Below are 16,757 nucleotides of genomic sequence, written 5' to 3' on the forward strand. Positions count from 1 at the left end.
TTTCTTTCTTTCTTTCTTTCTTTCTTTCTTTCTTTCTTTCTTTCTTTCTTTCTTTCTTTCTTTCTTTCTTTCTTTCTTTCTTCTTTCTTTCTTTCTTTCTTTCTTTTCTTTCTTTCTTGATTTTATTTATTTGAGAGAGAGCACAAGGAAGGGCAGAGGCAGAGGGAGAGGGAGAAGCAGACTCCCCACCGAGCAGGGAGCCTGATGTGAGACTCAATCCCAGGACCCCAGGATCATGACCTGAGCCGAAGGCAGATGCTTAACCAACTGAGCCGCCAGGCGCCCCTCAGTGCCTTTTCTTAAACCCGTATCCCTTTCCAGCAGTCACCTCATTTCTCCAATATTCTGTTTCAGCCACAACTGTGTGGTATGGAAGTTCAATTCTGGCACTAACCACCCAGAGTTAGAACAGACTCCACAAGTTAAAGGGCATGGTCCCCAACAAGACAGTACTTACCCCAGACGCCAGCCACACTTAGGCAGTCCCCAGGCCACCCACACTTTTGAACAACTGGCTATAAATCCAGGCTTCTCACGACCACCTCAAAATCAGTAATTCACTAGAATGATGCACAGAGCTCAGGGCAGCACTCTAGTTATGATTACAGTTTTATTATAAAGGATGCAAATCAGGAGGACCGGCCAAATGAAGAGACACACAGGGTGAGGTCTGGGAGGAAATACGGAGCTTTTGTGTCTTCTCCTCACAGAATCAGTATGTATCACCCTCCTGGCACATCAGTGTCTTCATCACCTAGGAAAGGTCCACTGAGCTCCAGTATCTAGTGTTCATTGGGATTTCATCACATAGACATGATTGATTTGATTATTGGCCATATGGGTTGAACTTGATCTTCATCCCCCTGTCTTGCTAGAGGTTGGGCTGCTATCACGGAGCTCAAAGTCCCAACCTTCTAACCTTCTAATCAAATGGCTGGTCTATCTGGCATGTCAGTCCCCATCCTGAAGCTATCTGGGGGGTTGGGGAGGTGTCACCTCATTAGCATAACAAAGAAACACCTCTTACTCTAGAAATTCCAAGGGTTAGAGTCTTCCTCCCAGGAATCGGGGACAAAGGCCAACTGCAAATGGAGGATTTTTCCTTCCCTTGATCCTGCATCCTTCCGTAACCACTGCTCTTTTTTTCCCCTCCCATTTCTTTTCTTTTCTTTTTTTTTTTTTAAGATTTATTTATTTGAGAGAGAGCAGGGAAGGGGCAGAGCGGGGTGGGGGGAGAGAGAGAGAGAATCCCAAACAGACTACCCGCTGAGCGTGGAGCCCTTCTCAGGGACTCAATCCCTGAGATCATGACCTGAGCAGAAATCAAGAGTTGGACGCTTAACTGACTGCACCACCCGGGTGCCCCTTCCCTCTCATTTCTGCCAGACTTATTGAGAGCTAATGTTTCTTGTTTATACTTCCTCACCTCTGGTTTACTCTTTAATATCATCCACTTCTAGCTCCACAGAAAGTACCCTGTGAAGGTTACCAAGTGGCCTCCTATTTAGTAAATCCATTTCCTTTTTTTGAGTCTTCAATCTAACCTGTATGTTTTGGTACATGCCACTAACTATTCCCTCTTCTGTAATGCTACTCTCTCGAGGCTGACCTACCTGTCTGACTGTTCCATCTCAGTGTCTTTTCTTGTTTCTTCCCATGTCTCAGATTTGGTGTTCTTTAGAATTTGGTGCTATGATGACTTCTTACTAGAAACTCTCCCTAGGCAATGTCTTTCGTTTCCATATATCTCCTTTATGCTGATGACTTTCAACTTGGATCTTTCAGCTTGGCTTTACCTGCAATCCAGACTTAGATTTCTGACTTTACTGCTATTCCATCTGGATGTCCTATAGGAACCTTAAATTTAACATGTCCAAAACAAAATTCATTGCCTTTTTATCACTTAGTCATACATTATAGGTATAATAATAGAATATAGCCTATAGGGTAATTATAAGGATTGAATGAGATAATGCTTAAAGAAAACTTAGTAAAATTCTGGTACATAGAAAGTACACATGAGGGGCGCCTGGGTGGCTCAGATGGTTAAGCGTCTGCCTTCGGCTCAGGTCATGATCCCAGGGTCCTGGGATCGAGTCCCGCATCGGGCTTCCCGCTGCTTGGGAGCCTGCTTCTCCCTCTGTTTCTCTCTGTCTCTCATGAATAAATAAATAAAATCTTTAAAAAAAAAAAAAAAAAAAAAAGAAAGTACACATGACAGTCTCCACTATTAGCCTGCAAGCTTCTTGAGGGCAGGGACCATGTGCTCAGACAACACTGTCCCTGGTTTGTAAAAGTTTGTTGAGTTAAAATGAATAATAATAATCTGTTGAATAAATATTTTGTGTAGCCATCTGATTTAGTTTAATCATCTTGTTTATTTAACAGTGGGCAACATCTGGTGTTTATTTTTTCTCCTAGGTGCACTGTGTTGTAATCATTCAAAGGATAATCAAATGTGCCATGATGTATGTGAACAGGTAAGCATACATAATAATTGTTGAGGTTATGTAACTGTTTATTAAGTATAATTGTTTTGGAGAAATCTGCTGGACAGCACCTTAACCAAGTCATCACAGTTCACATCACCAATAATGAAACAAATTAATATGTGTCTGCTGACATAATGCACTGAAAAGAAGCACAGCATCTTAAGTAGCATTCCTGTCAAAAATATATAACCTGAATCATGAAGAAAAAATAGGGCAAAGCAAGATTGAGAGATATTCCTCAAAACAACAGCTTGTACCCTTCAAAGTCGTCAGGGTTAAGAAACTTGCAGATTAAAGGGAACTACAGAGATATGACAACTAAATGCAATATACAATCTTGGATTGGATCCTGGAATTAAAAAAAGGTTGCTATAAAGGACATTATTGGGATAAATTGGTGAAATTTGAATATGAACTATAATAATAATGAATCAATGCTATGATCCTAAATTTGGTGATTGTATTACAGTGACATAGGACAGTGTCCTTGTTCTTGGGAGATACATGCTGGGATTTGGAATGAATGATCATGTCTGTAATGAATTCTAAAATGTTTCATCAAAATACAATAATATCTGTATATGTAGAGAGTTAAAGCAAATGTTGCAAAATTTTAATAATGAGTAATTAGATGAAGACTATGTGAGTGTTCTTGAAACTCCTGTAGGTTTGAATTTTTCTGATTGAGCCTTTTAAATCAAGTTCCACCGAGACACAATACCTGTTTATAAAGTCTTAACCTTCTTTCATCATCTTGGTTGTGCAGTTCTGGCCTTGGCACTTGAGAACAAATGGCCTCAGGTATCTTTTGAAGAGTTTTCAGTAATGTGGATTTTGTCACTTCCTAAAATATAGAGAGCTACCTCATTGGAATTAAAACTTCTCTCAAACAATATTACGAATTTATTTATTTATTTTTAAAGATTGTATTTATTTATTTGAGAGAGAGAGAGCCCATGCGTGCACGAGCGGAGGTGGGGGGGTGGAATGGGGGGGGCGGGGGGGAGGAGGGGCAGAAGGGGAAGGATGAGCAGACTCCTTGCTGAGTGTGGAGTGTGATGCTGGGGTAGGGGCTGGATCCCACAACCCTGAGATCACAACCTGAGCCAAAACCAGGAGTTAGCTGCTCGACCAACTGAACCACCCAGGTGCCTCTCAAACAATATTATGAATTTAGAAAGATTTTGCGGGCGCCTGGGTGGCTCAGTTGGTTGGGCGACTGCCTTCGGCTCGGGTCATGATCCTGGAGTCCCGGGATCGAGTCCCGCGTCGGGCTCCCTGCTCGGCAGGGAGTCTGCTTCTCCCTCTGACCCTCCCCCTTCTCATGTACTCGCTCTCTCTCATTCTCTCTCTCAAATAAAAATAAATAAATCTTTAAAAAAAAAAAAGAAAGAAAGATTTTGCAAGATACTCTTTAATTATAAAACAAGACAGTGACTCAGCTCATCTGAGTACATGAATTCATGTCAAAACACTATGGCAAATTAAGTTTTCTGCAAATTTATTGTAAGAACAACAGCTTTTAAAAGCAAAAATGGCTCCTGGATGGTGTCATCATAGGGAGCTGAAGCACTGCTTTCCTGACTTTGCTTATTTGATGAATAAATCTGGTCATTTACCCTGTAGAGTTTCTCACAATCTGAATTATGCTATTTGCAACTCCATGGTACCATTTAATATATTCCCCTTCCCTTTATATTTCTTAGTAATTGGTAGGTAGATTTAGAGCAGAGCTATCCAATAGAGCTTTCTGCAGTGATGAAAATATTCTGTATCTGTGTGATCCAGTATGGTAGCCACTAGCTACATGTGCCAAGTGAACATTTGAAATGTGTTTAGAGAGGTTGAGGAGAAAGAGAAAGAATTTGAGGAACTGAATTTTAAATTTTATTTAATCTTAATTGATTTAAGTTTAAATTTAGGTAGCCACACATGGCTAACAGTAACCTAATGAGACAGGTCAAGAGGCTTGATCAGATTCAGGTTAGGTTTTGCTTTATTTTGGTTTTGTTTGTTTGTTCAGCAGGTCTTACTCGTAACGTTATTGTGTCTGATTGTCTCTTTTCATAATTAACATTATAGTCATTATTGATAATTGCCTAAATGCATTAATTCACTAGTGGTTGCAAAATGGTGATATTCTAGCCCTCGTCACTTATTAACAATAGTTGGTAATTTGGGAGAAAAAATGGCTACTAAAACTAACTGGAGATAAATCCTTTTTCATTGTCCTTAGCATTCATGGATTTCACAGTCTTGACTATTTGCAGGTAACCATGAAGTTCTATCTCATATATAATCGCTTATAATTTACTGAGACATCAAATTGTAATTGCATTAATTAAAATTCTATTTGGAAGAGAGCCAGTTAGCCTGGTGAATGAACTTGTCAGCTCCTCAGCATCTTTATTAAAAATGGCTTTGTCTCTCGGTATTTTATGGAAGCTTATGCCATAATGCTATTGTGAATATTTGTTCTTCACTAATATCAAGGGTATGACATAATCTGTTTTACATTGTTGTCAGTTGACTAAAAGTAGTTTGTAGAACAGTTTAGAATAAACTTATCTTTTTTTCTTTCCTGTTTTCTTTCTTTTTCTCCTTTGTCCTCTAACAGATTTGGTAGCGTGTTTTTTTCCATTTTTGGTCATTAGAAAAGGGTCTAGACTTGCATATATGGACTTTCTTGATTATTTTCCAAACTAACAAACCGTTTAAGAGATGTTACCTCAACTTAATTTAGACCTTTCCAAAGGTTTTCCATTTATAAAAGGAAGTTGGAAAATATTCTAGGCAACTGATAAGTATAGAAGACAACATATTTTACCTCTTCTTATTTCTTACAGAAAAATGCCACAAAAACTTTTTTTTTTTTTTTGTCAGATATTCTCCTCAAAAAGTGAATCCCGACTAAAGCATCTGTTACAGCGAGCCCCAGATTATTGCCCTGAAACAATGGTAGGTCTTGTTTAACTTAACTATGGAAGCTTTTGTCTAAATGAAGCCATCTAATGAGTTAACTTCTAGATTCAGGAAAATTTTCAAAATGATTTGAGTTTGTGATCAAATTAAAATGTTAAATTTAACTAGGTATTTTAAAAAGATCATCACAGAAATTGCTGGTAGAATATTATCTTTGATCTTTTATTGTTTATCCTATGATGTAGATATAAAAATCATATTAAATATAAATGTATTAATTACAGTCTTTAAATTTCATTATAACCATTTAGCTGGAATTTGGAATTTTACTCATTATTTTGATAATTTTATGAAAACCATAATAACTATATCTTATATTTATTTTGAATTTGAAAAGTTAAATTTGGGGTAAGGGGAAATGTGTGATTTCTCATTATTCCTATCTTCCCGTTTTTTGGTGTACTGTAGATATATTGCTTGCCTCTCTGAATCATGTAACTTAAAATGTCTCCAGTGCTTGGGCCATCCTCAGTGTTTGGGACACTGGTGGGCCAGGCTACGGAATATGAGCTTACATGAGACCAACTTTTTAGATGTGGTGGCTTGCATTACGTGAGGGAGGAAAAGTTGATCAAACAATTCTGACTGACACATTTGCCTTTACTTGCTCTACAGACACTTCTGTCTTTGTGCTTAGAAACAGTGATTCCAGTAAGCATCCTCAGTACCCAGACTCATCGTTAGTGCTCTCAGGTGGGAAGATGGGCAGAGAGCAAGCAATATTTTTGCATCTCAGTTTTATTTTTTCTTCCCTGAATAGCTGCTTGATACTCATGTGGTCTTAGAACACTGACTATATAGAGGCAAGCATAATCAAATTACCTGTATATAATTTCTGTGGAAGTTGTCATATTTAGGAACTGGTTATATAAAAGCCTTTTGGTGATTACAATTTTAGGTTGAAATTTGGAGTTGTATGAATTCATCTTTGCCAGGTAAGCAAAGAAGTGTAACATTTAGCACTTTATCTTCAAAAACTTACTTTGTGATTATAAAATCTGTGTCATAGTCCCGTAACTTAATGTATCCCCTTGAGTTCCTATCTTCTCTTTCTTGTAGGCACCCAAATTTTCAAATGTATAGTTTATTCTCATTCACTCAATCATTAACTGTACTCTTGTCTCTACTTCTTCCATTCTAGTGAAACTGGTCTTTGAAAGAGCACCAAGATCTCATGGTACCTAAATCTTATGGCCTTTTCTCAGTACTTATTCCCTTTGACTGCCCTGCAGCACCTGATATTGTGACCGCTACCTCCTTATGACTCCACCTTAGCCTCATGCATGACCTTATCTTCTCGTACCTTCCCTCTCTGCCACCCCCTCCCCCCCAGGAAGGACCTTGGTTATTCCTGTACATGGTCCTCTTTTCTCTCTCCACACTTACCCTGGTAATTGCTTTCCTTCCCAGAACTGTTAACTAGTCAGCACTGGGAAGATAGCCTTCAAATCTAAGTTGTCACTCACGACTTCTAGACATGTCACCAGGATGGATCTCTGCATCCTGGTGACAACTGAAGTACAAATTTAACCGAATTCATTGGGTGCCTGGGTGGCTCAGTCATTAAGCGTCTGCCTTCGGTTCAGGTCATGGTCCCAGGGTCCTGGGATGGAGCCCCGCGTCGGGCTTCCTGCTCAGCGGGAAGCCTGCTTCTCCCTCTCCCACTCCCCCTATTTGTATTCCGTCTCTCACTGTCTCTCTCTCTCTGTCAAATAAATAAATAAAATCTTTTTTAAAAAAATAAATAAAACCAAACTCATAAGTGCCTGTCTTATGAATGACACTAGACCAGAATCCCTCAAGTTATCTTTGCTTTTTCTTTTTAGCTCCATCGACTCTCTCCTTGTAAAATCTTGGAGCTGTTCTCTCTACTCCTAGTTCAAGCCATTATTATTATTCTCTGAGAATAGAATATTGTAACAACCTTGTAGCTGGTCTTTCAACATATCATAGCTGTCCTCCCCAGCTCCTTAAAAACAAAAACAAAAACAAAAAAACAGACCCTTCAGGGGGGATATCCACTTCCATCAGAATAAAGCCCAAACTCCCTAGCCTGACATTCACAGTCTTCCAGGATTAAAGCTTCCAGTCCTGGTTAAAAAAAGGAAGTATAAGTATAAAGGAAGTATATTTTATGTATCTCTGAACTCTAAAGGCTTCCACACTGTTTGAAGTTTGTATTTCAAACAAATTGGTCTATTTGCCTTCTTGGAATTGCCCATATCCTTGCTTATTCTCCCAATTATCCCTCTACCTAATGTCCTGGAATTATTTATTTATAATTTATATCTCTGATAGATAGAGATATCTTCATATGTGATCTCCATAATGGGATAATTCATATATTTTATCTATTTCATAACCCACATAATACCTAATGGAGTGCTTTGTACATAATACTGTAAACCCTTGTTGGACAGTAATAGTTTCTAGGAGGCCACTAGGTGTATGGAAACAGCAGTATACTGTATTATAGTATAGAAGTTCACAAAATTTATGACCAACATTGATTCCATTCGAAATAATTTAGAAAACGAGAGTGATTCTGAATAGTAAGCAGCGGAGATTTAGAGGAAACTATACTAGGCAAAGGGTTAGATGGAAGTCTATTACCCTTTGTACCATTAAAACATGTAGGAATACAGAAGCTGATGATATGCAGTATTTCTAGCTAGTTTTAACAGTTGGGGTGGTTTATAATTTTGAGGCCGTTTGTTTGCAGGCCATTTGTTTACTTTTTTTTTTAGCAGAATGCTTCTATTTGTTATATTAAGTCCTAGTTTCATTTGGAGAACTATGTTACCTATTGCATTAAATTCTTGACACTTTTTTCAAATGTAAATAATAATAATTTAGATGTGAATTTGCAGATGTATGTATTACATGGAAGCAGCTTAAAATATTTCTGAAAAGAGATCAGGAGGAATGTGCTATATGCCTATGAGCATATGTCTTTCCTCTTTTTATAATTGTTACTTGTGTCTCCTAATATTATCCTAGGAGTCATTCACTGACATTTATACTTGCAAAAGTGGATGTAAAAAAATGCATTAGGACACTTTTTATAATTGCATCACCTTTTGATATTACCATAATTTGGCTGGAGAAATAGCTGCTGTGTATAAATTGAAACAGAATAGTCATTTTGCCCCATAATTAAGTGTACTCATCAAAGTCAGTTCTTGCCTACAGGAAATGTTCCTTTCTGTCCTGTCTGTTCACTAAGTATCAGTTTCTAAACAGTATCATGGGTTTAATGCTATTCTAGGTATTTAATATTTTAAATGTAATAATCCTTGTGCCCTTTTTTGTTTGTTTGCATGTTAAGTTAAATTGGAATCTTTGCCTCTGATTCACAGTCTAAAAGTGAGGAAGGCCTCTCCTTGCTTTCCTTAACCTGTGTGTCTTCTAGAGATGCTATCTACCCAAGAGTGAGAATGATCTAAAGAGAGTTTGGGGGGGCAGAGAAAAGAAAGAAAAAACAAAGCACCTGATAATTATGTTGTGCAGGCTCTGAGAAGACTGACAGCACTGGGAGTAAGGGTGAGAGGAAGGCCTTAATAATTTTGAGGCCCTGCTATCTGAGCAAGTTTTCCTGTGGACACCTGCTTTGACTTTTAGTGAGATCCATGAACCAATTTGGCATGCTATTTGTGGTTGTTACTGCTTATGACCAAAACATTTGAACATTTTGTTTTTTAAGGTGTGTTTAAGAAGTCTGATGGCTGGGTTGGCTTAGGCTGCTGTGAACTGGCTATTACCTTGGAGTGTCGACAGGCATGCAAGCAGGTAATACTGGGCAATCAGGCTCATAAGCAGCATGGAGTACAGTTTGAGTATTAGCTTTGTGTATGTTTTAGACTTTGCCCACCTCATACATTTGGAGAGGTGACCCATAAAAGCTGCAAATTTAGCATTTCTTGCGTAGACCAATTTCTTTTAGACTTGCTGCTTTCTCATTTACGGCTGCTGCATGTAAGACCTTCAGCCTTTTCTTATTCTCCTCTCTGACATGCAAGAGAGAGGAAAGAATATTATAGGAACTGAAGCCTTTTGTACTCTGCCTGTGGTCATACTTAGTCAATGCTGAGTGGCTCCAAATGGTTGTGTAAATTTAGAGTATGCTTGGATGAGAGCAGATGACACAGTTGGCTTATTTAACTTTCATCTTTCCCTCTCTCTTTCATCATGGGTTTACCCTGAGCATGTTCTTATATCCCTTCCCTGCTCCTAAGGTGAGCATGACTCCAGCAGTGAACTATGACTTCTCTTTGATTGGATAGATCTCCAGTCCAATTCAAGTTAGGCCCCTGAGTTCTTCCTCACTCTGTGTATTTTCATAGTGGTCCTCAGAGTGCTGTGGGAAAACTGGCCTCCTAGCTGCTCATACTCCCAACTGGTGAGAGTAGACTTAACTGGGAAATTTAGTTAGACTGGAAACCACAGCTGGAAAGCCTTTTCTTATTTTCTTCTTTTAATGACTGGTCTCTGGACCAGAGTACATGAGACATGGTGGCATCTTTACTTTCATACAGACCACTGTACTATTTAGTCTGAGCAATACTCTTTGAGTAGCACACAGCCTAGCAATCTGCTGCTCTTCTCCAGTCATTGAGATGAAGCTGAGTTGCAGAGGATTTGAACTGTAAGGGGTCTAGGGGGACATAAAGAGAATTACATAAAAATAACTTTTGTTAATTGCCTGGCATAGCCTTTTCCCTCTTTAGTTGCCCACTCCATTACATGTGGATCTTTTCTGAGGAGATTGACTCATAAATCAGTATGAGAATTTAGAATAAAGGGTTAAAGAAAAAGCAAAATATAAATGCCTTGGCAGAGCTTCACAAGAAAATTTGCTACAGAGTGGAATTCAACTAAGAAAAACGTTCTCTGATTTACATTTCTTTCAAAGTCATCTAGTTTCTGAAATAACAACAGGACCTGTTATTATGTGAGATTAAAGCCATAAAAGAGTGAAGTTTTAGCATATTGAGTAGGTTCTGGGGCTGTTTGTTTTAAAGAACTTGCGTGAAATTTGTTTGTTGTATTTTAGGAACTTTTAAGTATTGGAGCTTAAGATTTTCCTTGATGAAATAAAGAATACCATACCAGCAATTAACATATATTAATTTATGTTCTTTTTGTCCTTTGTTGAATAGCATGTATAATAAATTAATGGAGAAATTTGTTATCTTTTAGGCATCTTCAAAAAATGATATTTCCAAAGTTTGCAGAAAAGAATATGAGGTATGCATTTTATTTAACAAATTTGGATAGACTATTCAGATATTATCAAAATTGATAAAACCACTTAAAATTTAAAAATGAATTCATTCGTACATTAAATTGCCTTTTACTTTGCAGAAAATATAGCCTTGACAAAATATAGCCTTGTCGTTTACCTTGTTTAGAAGTGTCACAACTTTAATTGACTTGTTGAAATTGAGCATTAATTTTAAAGAAATGCCCTGTTAGCTATACATGAATTAAGAAAATAAAATCTTAAAGTTAAAAAAATTTTTTTAAGAAATGCCTAAATCACATATACAGAGGCTTTAACCTAGAATGTATTCATAATAGCAACTGGTTGTACCCAAGGTTGTACAATAGTTTTTCTTAGGTTCCATATCCTTTTTTGCCTCTTTTCCTATACCTTGACCCATCCAGGTATACCTCTTTATAAACTGTCTCTAATTGAAAGAAACAATATCGCACTGCCAGTGTGAGTAGCTTCAAACTTTCCTAGCTCTTGCATTTGGCAGAAAAATTACTAAATTACAAAGACTGTATTAAATCTAAAGGACTCTTATTTCCCAATGGTGGTATTTCAAGCGCTATATCTAGATGAGGTAATTCCTAGGGCAGGGGTAGAGGAGGTATTTCATGTCATGCAAATATGTATGGAAGATTGTCCCTGATGTGAAAAAGCTCCTCATTGGACTACTTTCTTCAGTTTCTAGAACTCCACTGTTAAATGTGACATTATTGTTCTTCATAGTGTGAGACCGTGCAGTTAAAGGTACTTACATGCATATTCCTCATTCATCATTTTTATCTATAACATTGGGATTCCTTTGCTTTTAATAGTCTGTATTCTCTTGGAAAAGATAGAACAGTTCTCTTAACAGCTTCTAGATATAGTTCTGCCTTTTTTTCTTTTCTCAATGCCTATATTATAGCTCTTGATTAATATTTTTAAATGGGAAAAATCTTATTTATCTTTTGTCCCTTTGTACTATTTGCTAAGTTATATCTGTTTCTCTGAAGACACATTTCCAAATTAACTGCAACTCTTCTCTGTTCTTAATAAAAGGAGCCTTGCTGCAAAGAAATAAAAGATCTTTTTTTTTCTTATCTCTCTACCTTTGAAATAACTAGTTTTAGTTTCTCTTGAACAAAGTGGCTAACTGTGATAATTCCTTCTTTTCTCCCACGTGATGTCTGACACTGTCCATCTCCTGTAGCCTGTCCGCCATTATTTTAGTGTGCTTTCTTCTCTTGTCTGGATTTCTGCATTGCCCTAGGAAGTCTGCCAGTATGTGTTGATGAAGGACGGGACAGGAAAGGTAAGAGAGATAAACACTGTCCTATGAGAGAAATACTAAGGATAGTTTACTTTTCCCAGTCTGTCCTCCCTTATTGGCCTAGAATTAAGCAACTATTTTCCAAAAATCTACATGCCAAGAGGGTTCTTTTACATATATATATAAAAATATATATGTAAAATACATATACGTAGTATGATATATATGAAAAATATACATATGTAATATAAATCTGTTAAAAACTGACTCTCTAAATTATTCAAGATAATTCAAGGCTCAGTTTGATTTCTCATGTATTATTTAGAAATAAAAGAGAGACAAGCACTTTAATGCTGAAGGAGGGTTCTACATTATAAACCCCAAATAACATTCACTCTCATGATTGTTGAAGTCTAGTCCAAAGATGGTGACTGTTGGTTATAAAGTGAATGGGGTAAATACAGTGTAATACAACCTAGTTTAACTGGACTGGTTGTTTATCAACATAAGAATAATTTATAAAACTAGGCTTTTAGTGTCTTTTCCTTAACACTGGAGTGATCCCTGGAGTGAACTTCCAGACGTGTAAGCTGTTACTTTAGGCTTACAGTTATAGGGGTTAGCATTTACCCTGCAGCATGGTTTTATGCAGTTTGATTAGATATTCAGAAAGTAAGTACTTTTATTTGGAGGAGCTAATGTTTATCCTTACTGGTAACCTGCTGCAGAATCCCTTTTGAGGGGATTTCCTGAGAAATTTACTTGTATGCATAAAGTTTAAAAATTTTGTTGCAATCAAGCTAAGATAAAGCAGTTAATTGTAAAGCATTGTTATGTCTGACTTTATAGCATCTGTTTCCTTTTCTCATGCAAATCAGCAATTATTTATTGAATGTAAGAGGCAGTTTTATATAATAGAAAAGCATAAACTTTGGAGTTATACCTAACTTAGAATTCTAGCTAAGACTACTTATAACTTAACTTCAAATACTGAAGAATTGTATTTGAGTGAAGAAATAAAATATATACTGCACACACAAGGGCTCAGGGAAATCAGAAAGCAGAGTGAGCATGTTGGGATTTATCAGGGGAAACTTTACAAAGGAGAAAGGCCTGAAAGGTTTGGCATACTTTGGTAAGAAAGATTGTGGATCAAAAGCATGTTAGCAAAAATGCACATGGCTTGTGCAGGGGACGGAAAGAAAATAGGCCTGTTTGGGGCTGAGAATCTGTGCTTAGTTGGATAGACAACGTGGGACCAGATCTTGGAAAAATGATATTTTAGGGCTCAGCCCATCATTAAGTAGAAGGAGATGATGAAAATTCTGTAATAGGAGACCAACATAACAACTTCATATTTTAGAAAGCTAAAGCCTTAATTGTATGCATGCTAAGTTTTAGATCCCACAGACCCCTCTAACTTAGCTAAAAGCAGGTAAGGCCCCAAACTAGGATGATAATAATAGAACCAAGCATTAAGGAATAAATCAGAGATTTGAAGGCAGAATCCATCAACAGGATTTGTTAATGGTGGATTGAATATAGTAGATAATGTTCAGGAAAATATAAAAAAATTATTAGTGAATTGGGAGGTAGAACTGAAGAAATTATATGGACAAGCAGCACAGAAGGACAGACTAAAAGAGAGTTTAAGAGATGTGGGAGATAAAGTGTTCAAATTGGAATGCTAGAAGAAGAAAAGAGAATATGGGACAGAGGCAATATTTAATAAGACCCATCAGGGGCGCCTGGGTGGCTCAGTCGTTAAGCGTCTGCCTTCGGCTCAGGTCATGATCCCAGGGTCCTGGGATCGAGTCCCACATCGGGCTCCCTGCTGAGCAGGGAGCCTGTTTCTCCCTCTCCCTCTGCCTGTCACTCCTCCTGCTTGTGCGCTCTCTCTCTCTCTGTCAAAGAAAAAATAAAAAATCTTAAAAAAAAAAGAGACCCATCAAATCTCCAGCAGGATTAAAAAAAAAAAAAAATCCATGCATTACTGACACACCTCATAGCCAAAGATCTTAAAAGCAGCCAGGAAGAAAAGACCTTACCTTCAAAGGAGACTAACAGCTGATTTCTCAATAGCAACAGAGGAAGTCAGACAGTGGAATGATACCTAAACTGTTCTGAAAGAAAATAATTATCAACCTAGAATTGCATATCCAGTAAAAATATTTTCTAAGAAAGGGGAAAATTAAAGGTATTTTCAGACAACAAAAATGAAGAATTGCCATACTGGACCCTTAAAGGAAGTTGTAAAATATCTTTTTTGAGATGCAAAAGAAAATGAGAATGATGAAAATACAAAGTGACTAAGTTAAAACACACACACAGATTGTAGAAAATAATATATTTTTCAGTTTTTTTTTTAAAGATTTTATTTATTTTTTGACAGAGAGAGAGACAGAGAGGGAACACAAGCAGGGGGAGTGGGAGAGGGAGAAGCAGGCCTCCCATGGAGCAGGGAGCCTGATGCGGGGCTCCATCCCAGGACCCTGGGATCACGACCTGAGCCGAAGGCAGATGCTTAATTACTGAGCCACCCAGGCACCCCTTTTATTCAGTTTTTAAACAAGAGAAAATACACAGCAACAATAGCATATATGTTGGGAAGGGAGTTTAAAGAAATTGAGGGATATTAGTGTTAGGTGTTTTTAAATGTAATGACCTGTATCTCAGAGGTAGTTAGGAATACAGGACTAAAGAGGAGGAGAGAGATCATGCCCAAGTCAACCATGAAGTAACCCTTGAACCTTGAGAGTTAAAGAAAACTCAAAGAAAGAGAAAGTGTTGAAAAAAGTGGAGAGCTGGATTTTGAAATTGCTTTTTTAGGGACCTAGAAGAGAAGGATACAGATACCGATTAGGAGGACCCTACCTATGTTGAATGAGACTGTTGGAATGAGATGTTCCAAGAAAAAGAGATCTAACTTTCTATCAGTGGAGATGTTCAAGCAAGGGCTTACTGGATTCACATACTGTGGAAGGGATTTCTGCAATGGATGGGAGATTTAGCTAATGATCTCCCAACTCTGCAGTTCTCTTTTTCTGACCCGTACCTAAGAAAGAGTACTTCCTTCAGTACTGATGAGTATTTTTTCAGAATCACACTTTTTTTTGTTTTAAGATTTTATTTATTTTGACAGAAGGAGAGAGACAGCAAGAGAGGGAAAACAAGCAGGGGAAGTGGGAGAAGGAGAAGCAGGCTTCCCGTTGAGCAGGGAGCCCGATGCGGGGCTCGATCCCAGGACCCTGGGATCATGACCTGAGCCAAAGGCAGATGCTTAACAGTCTGAGCCACCCAGGCGCCCCTTGTTTTGTTTTGTTTTAAAGTAGTCTGCACACCCAGCGTGGAGCCCAGTGCGGGGCTTGAACTCACTAACCTGAGCTGATATCAAAAGTGCTGCTTAACCCACTGAGCCACCCAAGCTGCCCATAGAATCACACTTTTGATTAGAGCCACCATTATCAACCAGTGGCTTGATAACTCTGACCAGGACATGTTCAGGTGTCATGGGCACGCTCAGTTCTAGGTTCTCCATGCATTTTCACAGGTGTGGTCCTTGGCCCCTGGAAGTATTGGTCAGGCCACATGGATTCATAGATGTGTGATACTAGAACCAGGGATGATAGTCAAAATATTCAACAGCTGGAATGACGTAGGCACCAGCTGAACAGATGCTGGCTGTAAACCATCAGCAAGCCATACTAGCACACACTGCCTCATTAAAGCCAAAGTACGAACTAAGTTGTATTGTCTCTGAGTTGTGAGACATCTAATATAATTTTTTTTTTTTTAAAGATTTTATTTATTTGACGGAGAGAGACACAGCGAGAGAGGGAACACAAGCAGGGGGAGTGGGAGAGGGAGAAGCAGGCTTCCTGCTGAGCAGGGACCCCGACGCGGGGCTCGATCCCAGGACCCTGGGACCATGACCTGAGCCGAAGGCAGATGCTTAACGACTGAACCACCCAGGCACCTCGTCTAGTATAATTTTTTTACATAGTCTTTGTCTGCAAGTTGGCTGAAAATAATATTTTCTTCTAGCCACCAAAATGGTGATTAAAAAAAGAATTTTGTTGTTTATAGTTTCTTTCATTTTTCTTAAGTATAAATACCTTTGGCAAAATGTTTTTTTTTATTTTTTTGAGAGAGAATGAGAGACAGAGAGCATGAGAGGGGGGAGGGTCAGAGGGAGAAGCAGACTCCCCGCCGAGCAGGGAGCCCGATGCGGGACTCGATCCCGGGACTCCAGGATCATGACCCGAGCCGAAGGCAGTTGCCTAACCAACTGAGCCACCCAGGCGCCCTATAGTTTCTTTCTTAATATCAGGATAAATACGTTATCATGTTACCATGATGTGAGGCTGATGAATTTCCAGAGACTTGGCAATGGCTGTAGAGTGATGACACAAATTTTAGGTTTGGGTTCATAAATTTATTTCATAACCTTTATGTCAGGCTTTACTACCATTCTTATAACATAGTGGTCATAAATATAAATACCTTTGGCACTTTTTTTTTTTTAAAGATTTCAGTTATTTATTTGAGAGAGAGAGAATGAGAGACAGAGAGCATGAGAGGGAGGAGGGTCAGAGGGAGAAGCAGACTCCCCGCCAAGCAGGGAGCCCGATGCGGGACTCGATCCCGGGACTCCAGGATCGTGACCTGAGCCGAAGGCAGTCGCTTAACCAACTGAGCCACCCAGGCGCCCCCATAAATATAAATACCTTTTCCATTTGCTGAGTGAGCCACTGCAATA

The 16,757-nt window shown here is 38.4% G+C and overlaps 1 protein-coding gene across 1 annotated transcript in view; it reads left to right on the plus strand.

Annotated features, from left to right (window-relative positions):
• Nucleotides 1-16,757, plus strand: part of RECK (reversion inducing cysteine rich protein with kazal motifs) — a 75,124-nt gene that overhangs the window by 10,064 nt on the left and 48,303 nt on the right. The window contains exons 2-6 of the mRNA XM_021691341.2: nucleotides 2,422-2,480; nucleotides 5,376-5,450; nucleotides 6,373-6,409; nucleotides 9,178-9,263; nucleotides 10,674-10,721. Coding sequence (XP_021547016.1) covers nucleotides 2,422-2,480; nucleotides 5,376-5,450; nucleotides 6,373-6,409; nucleotides 9,178-9,263; nucleotides 10,674-10,721 — 305 coding nt within the window. The remainder of the gene's footprint in view (nucleotides 1-2,421; nucleotides 2,481-5,375; nucleotides 5,451-6,372; nucleotides 6,410-9,177; nucleotides 9,264-10,673; nucleotides 10,722-16,757) is intronic.

The sequence above is a fragment of the Neomonachus schauinslandi genome, chromosome 13 (genome assembly GCF_002201575.2).
Source record: "Neomonachus schauinslandi chromosome 13, ASM220157v2, whole genome shotgun sequence".
NCBI classification, from domain to species: Eukaryota; Metazoa; Chordata; class Mammalia; order Carnivora; family Phocidae; genus Neomonachus; species Neomonachus schauinslandi.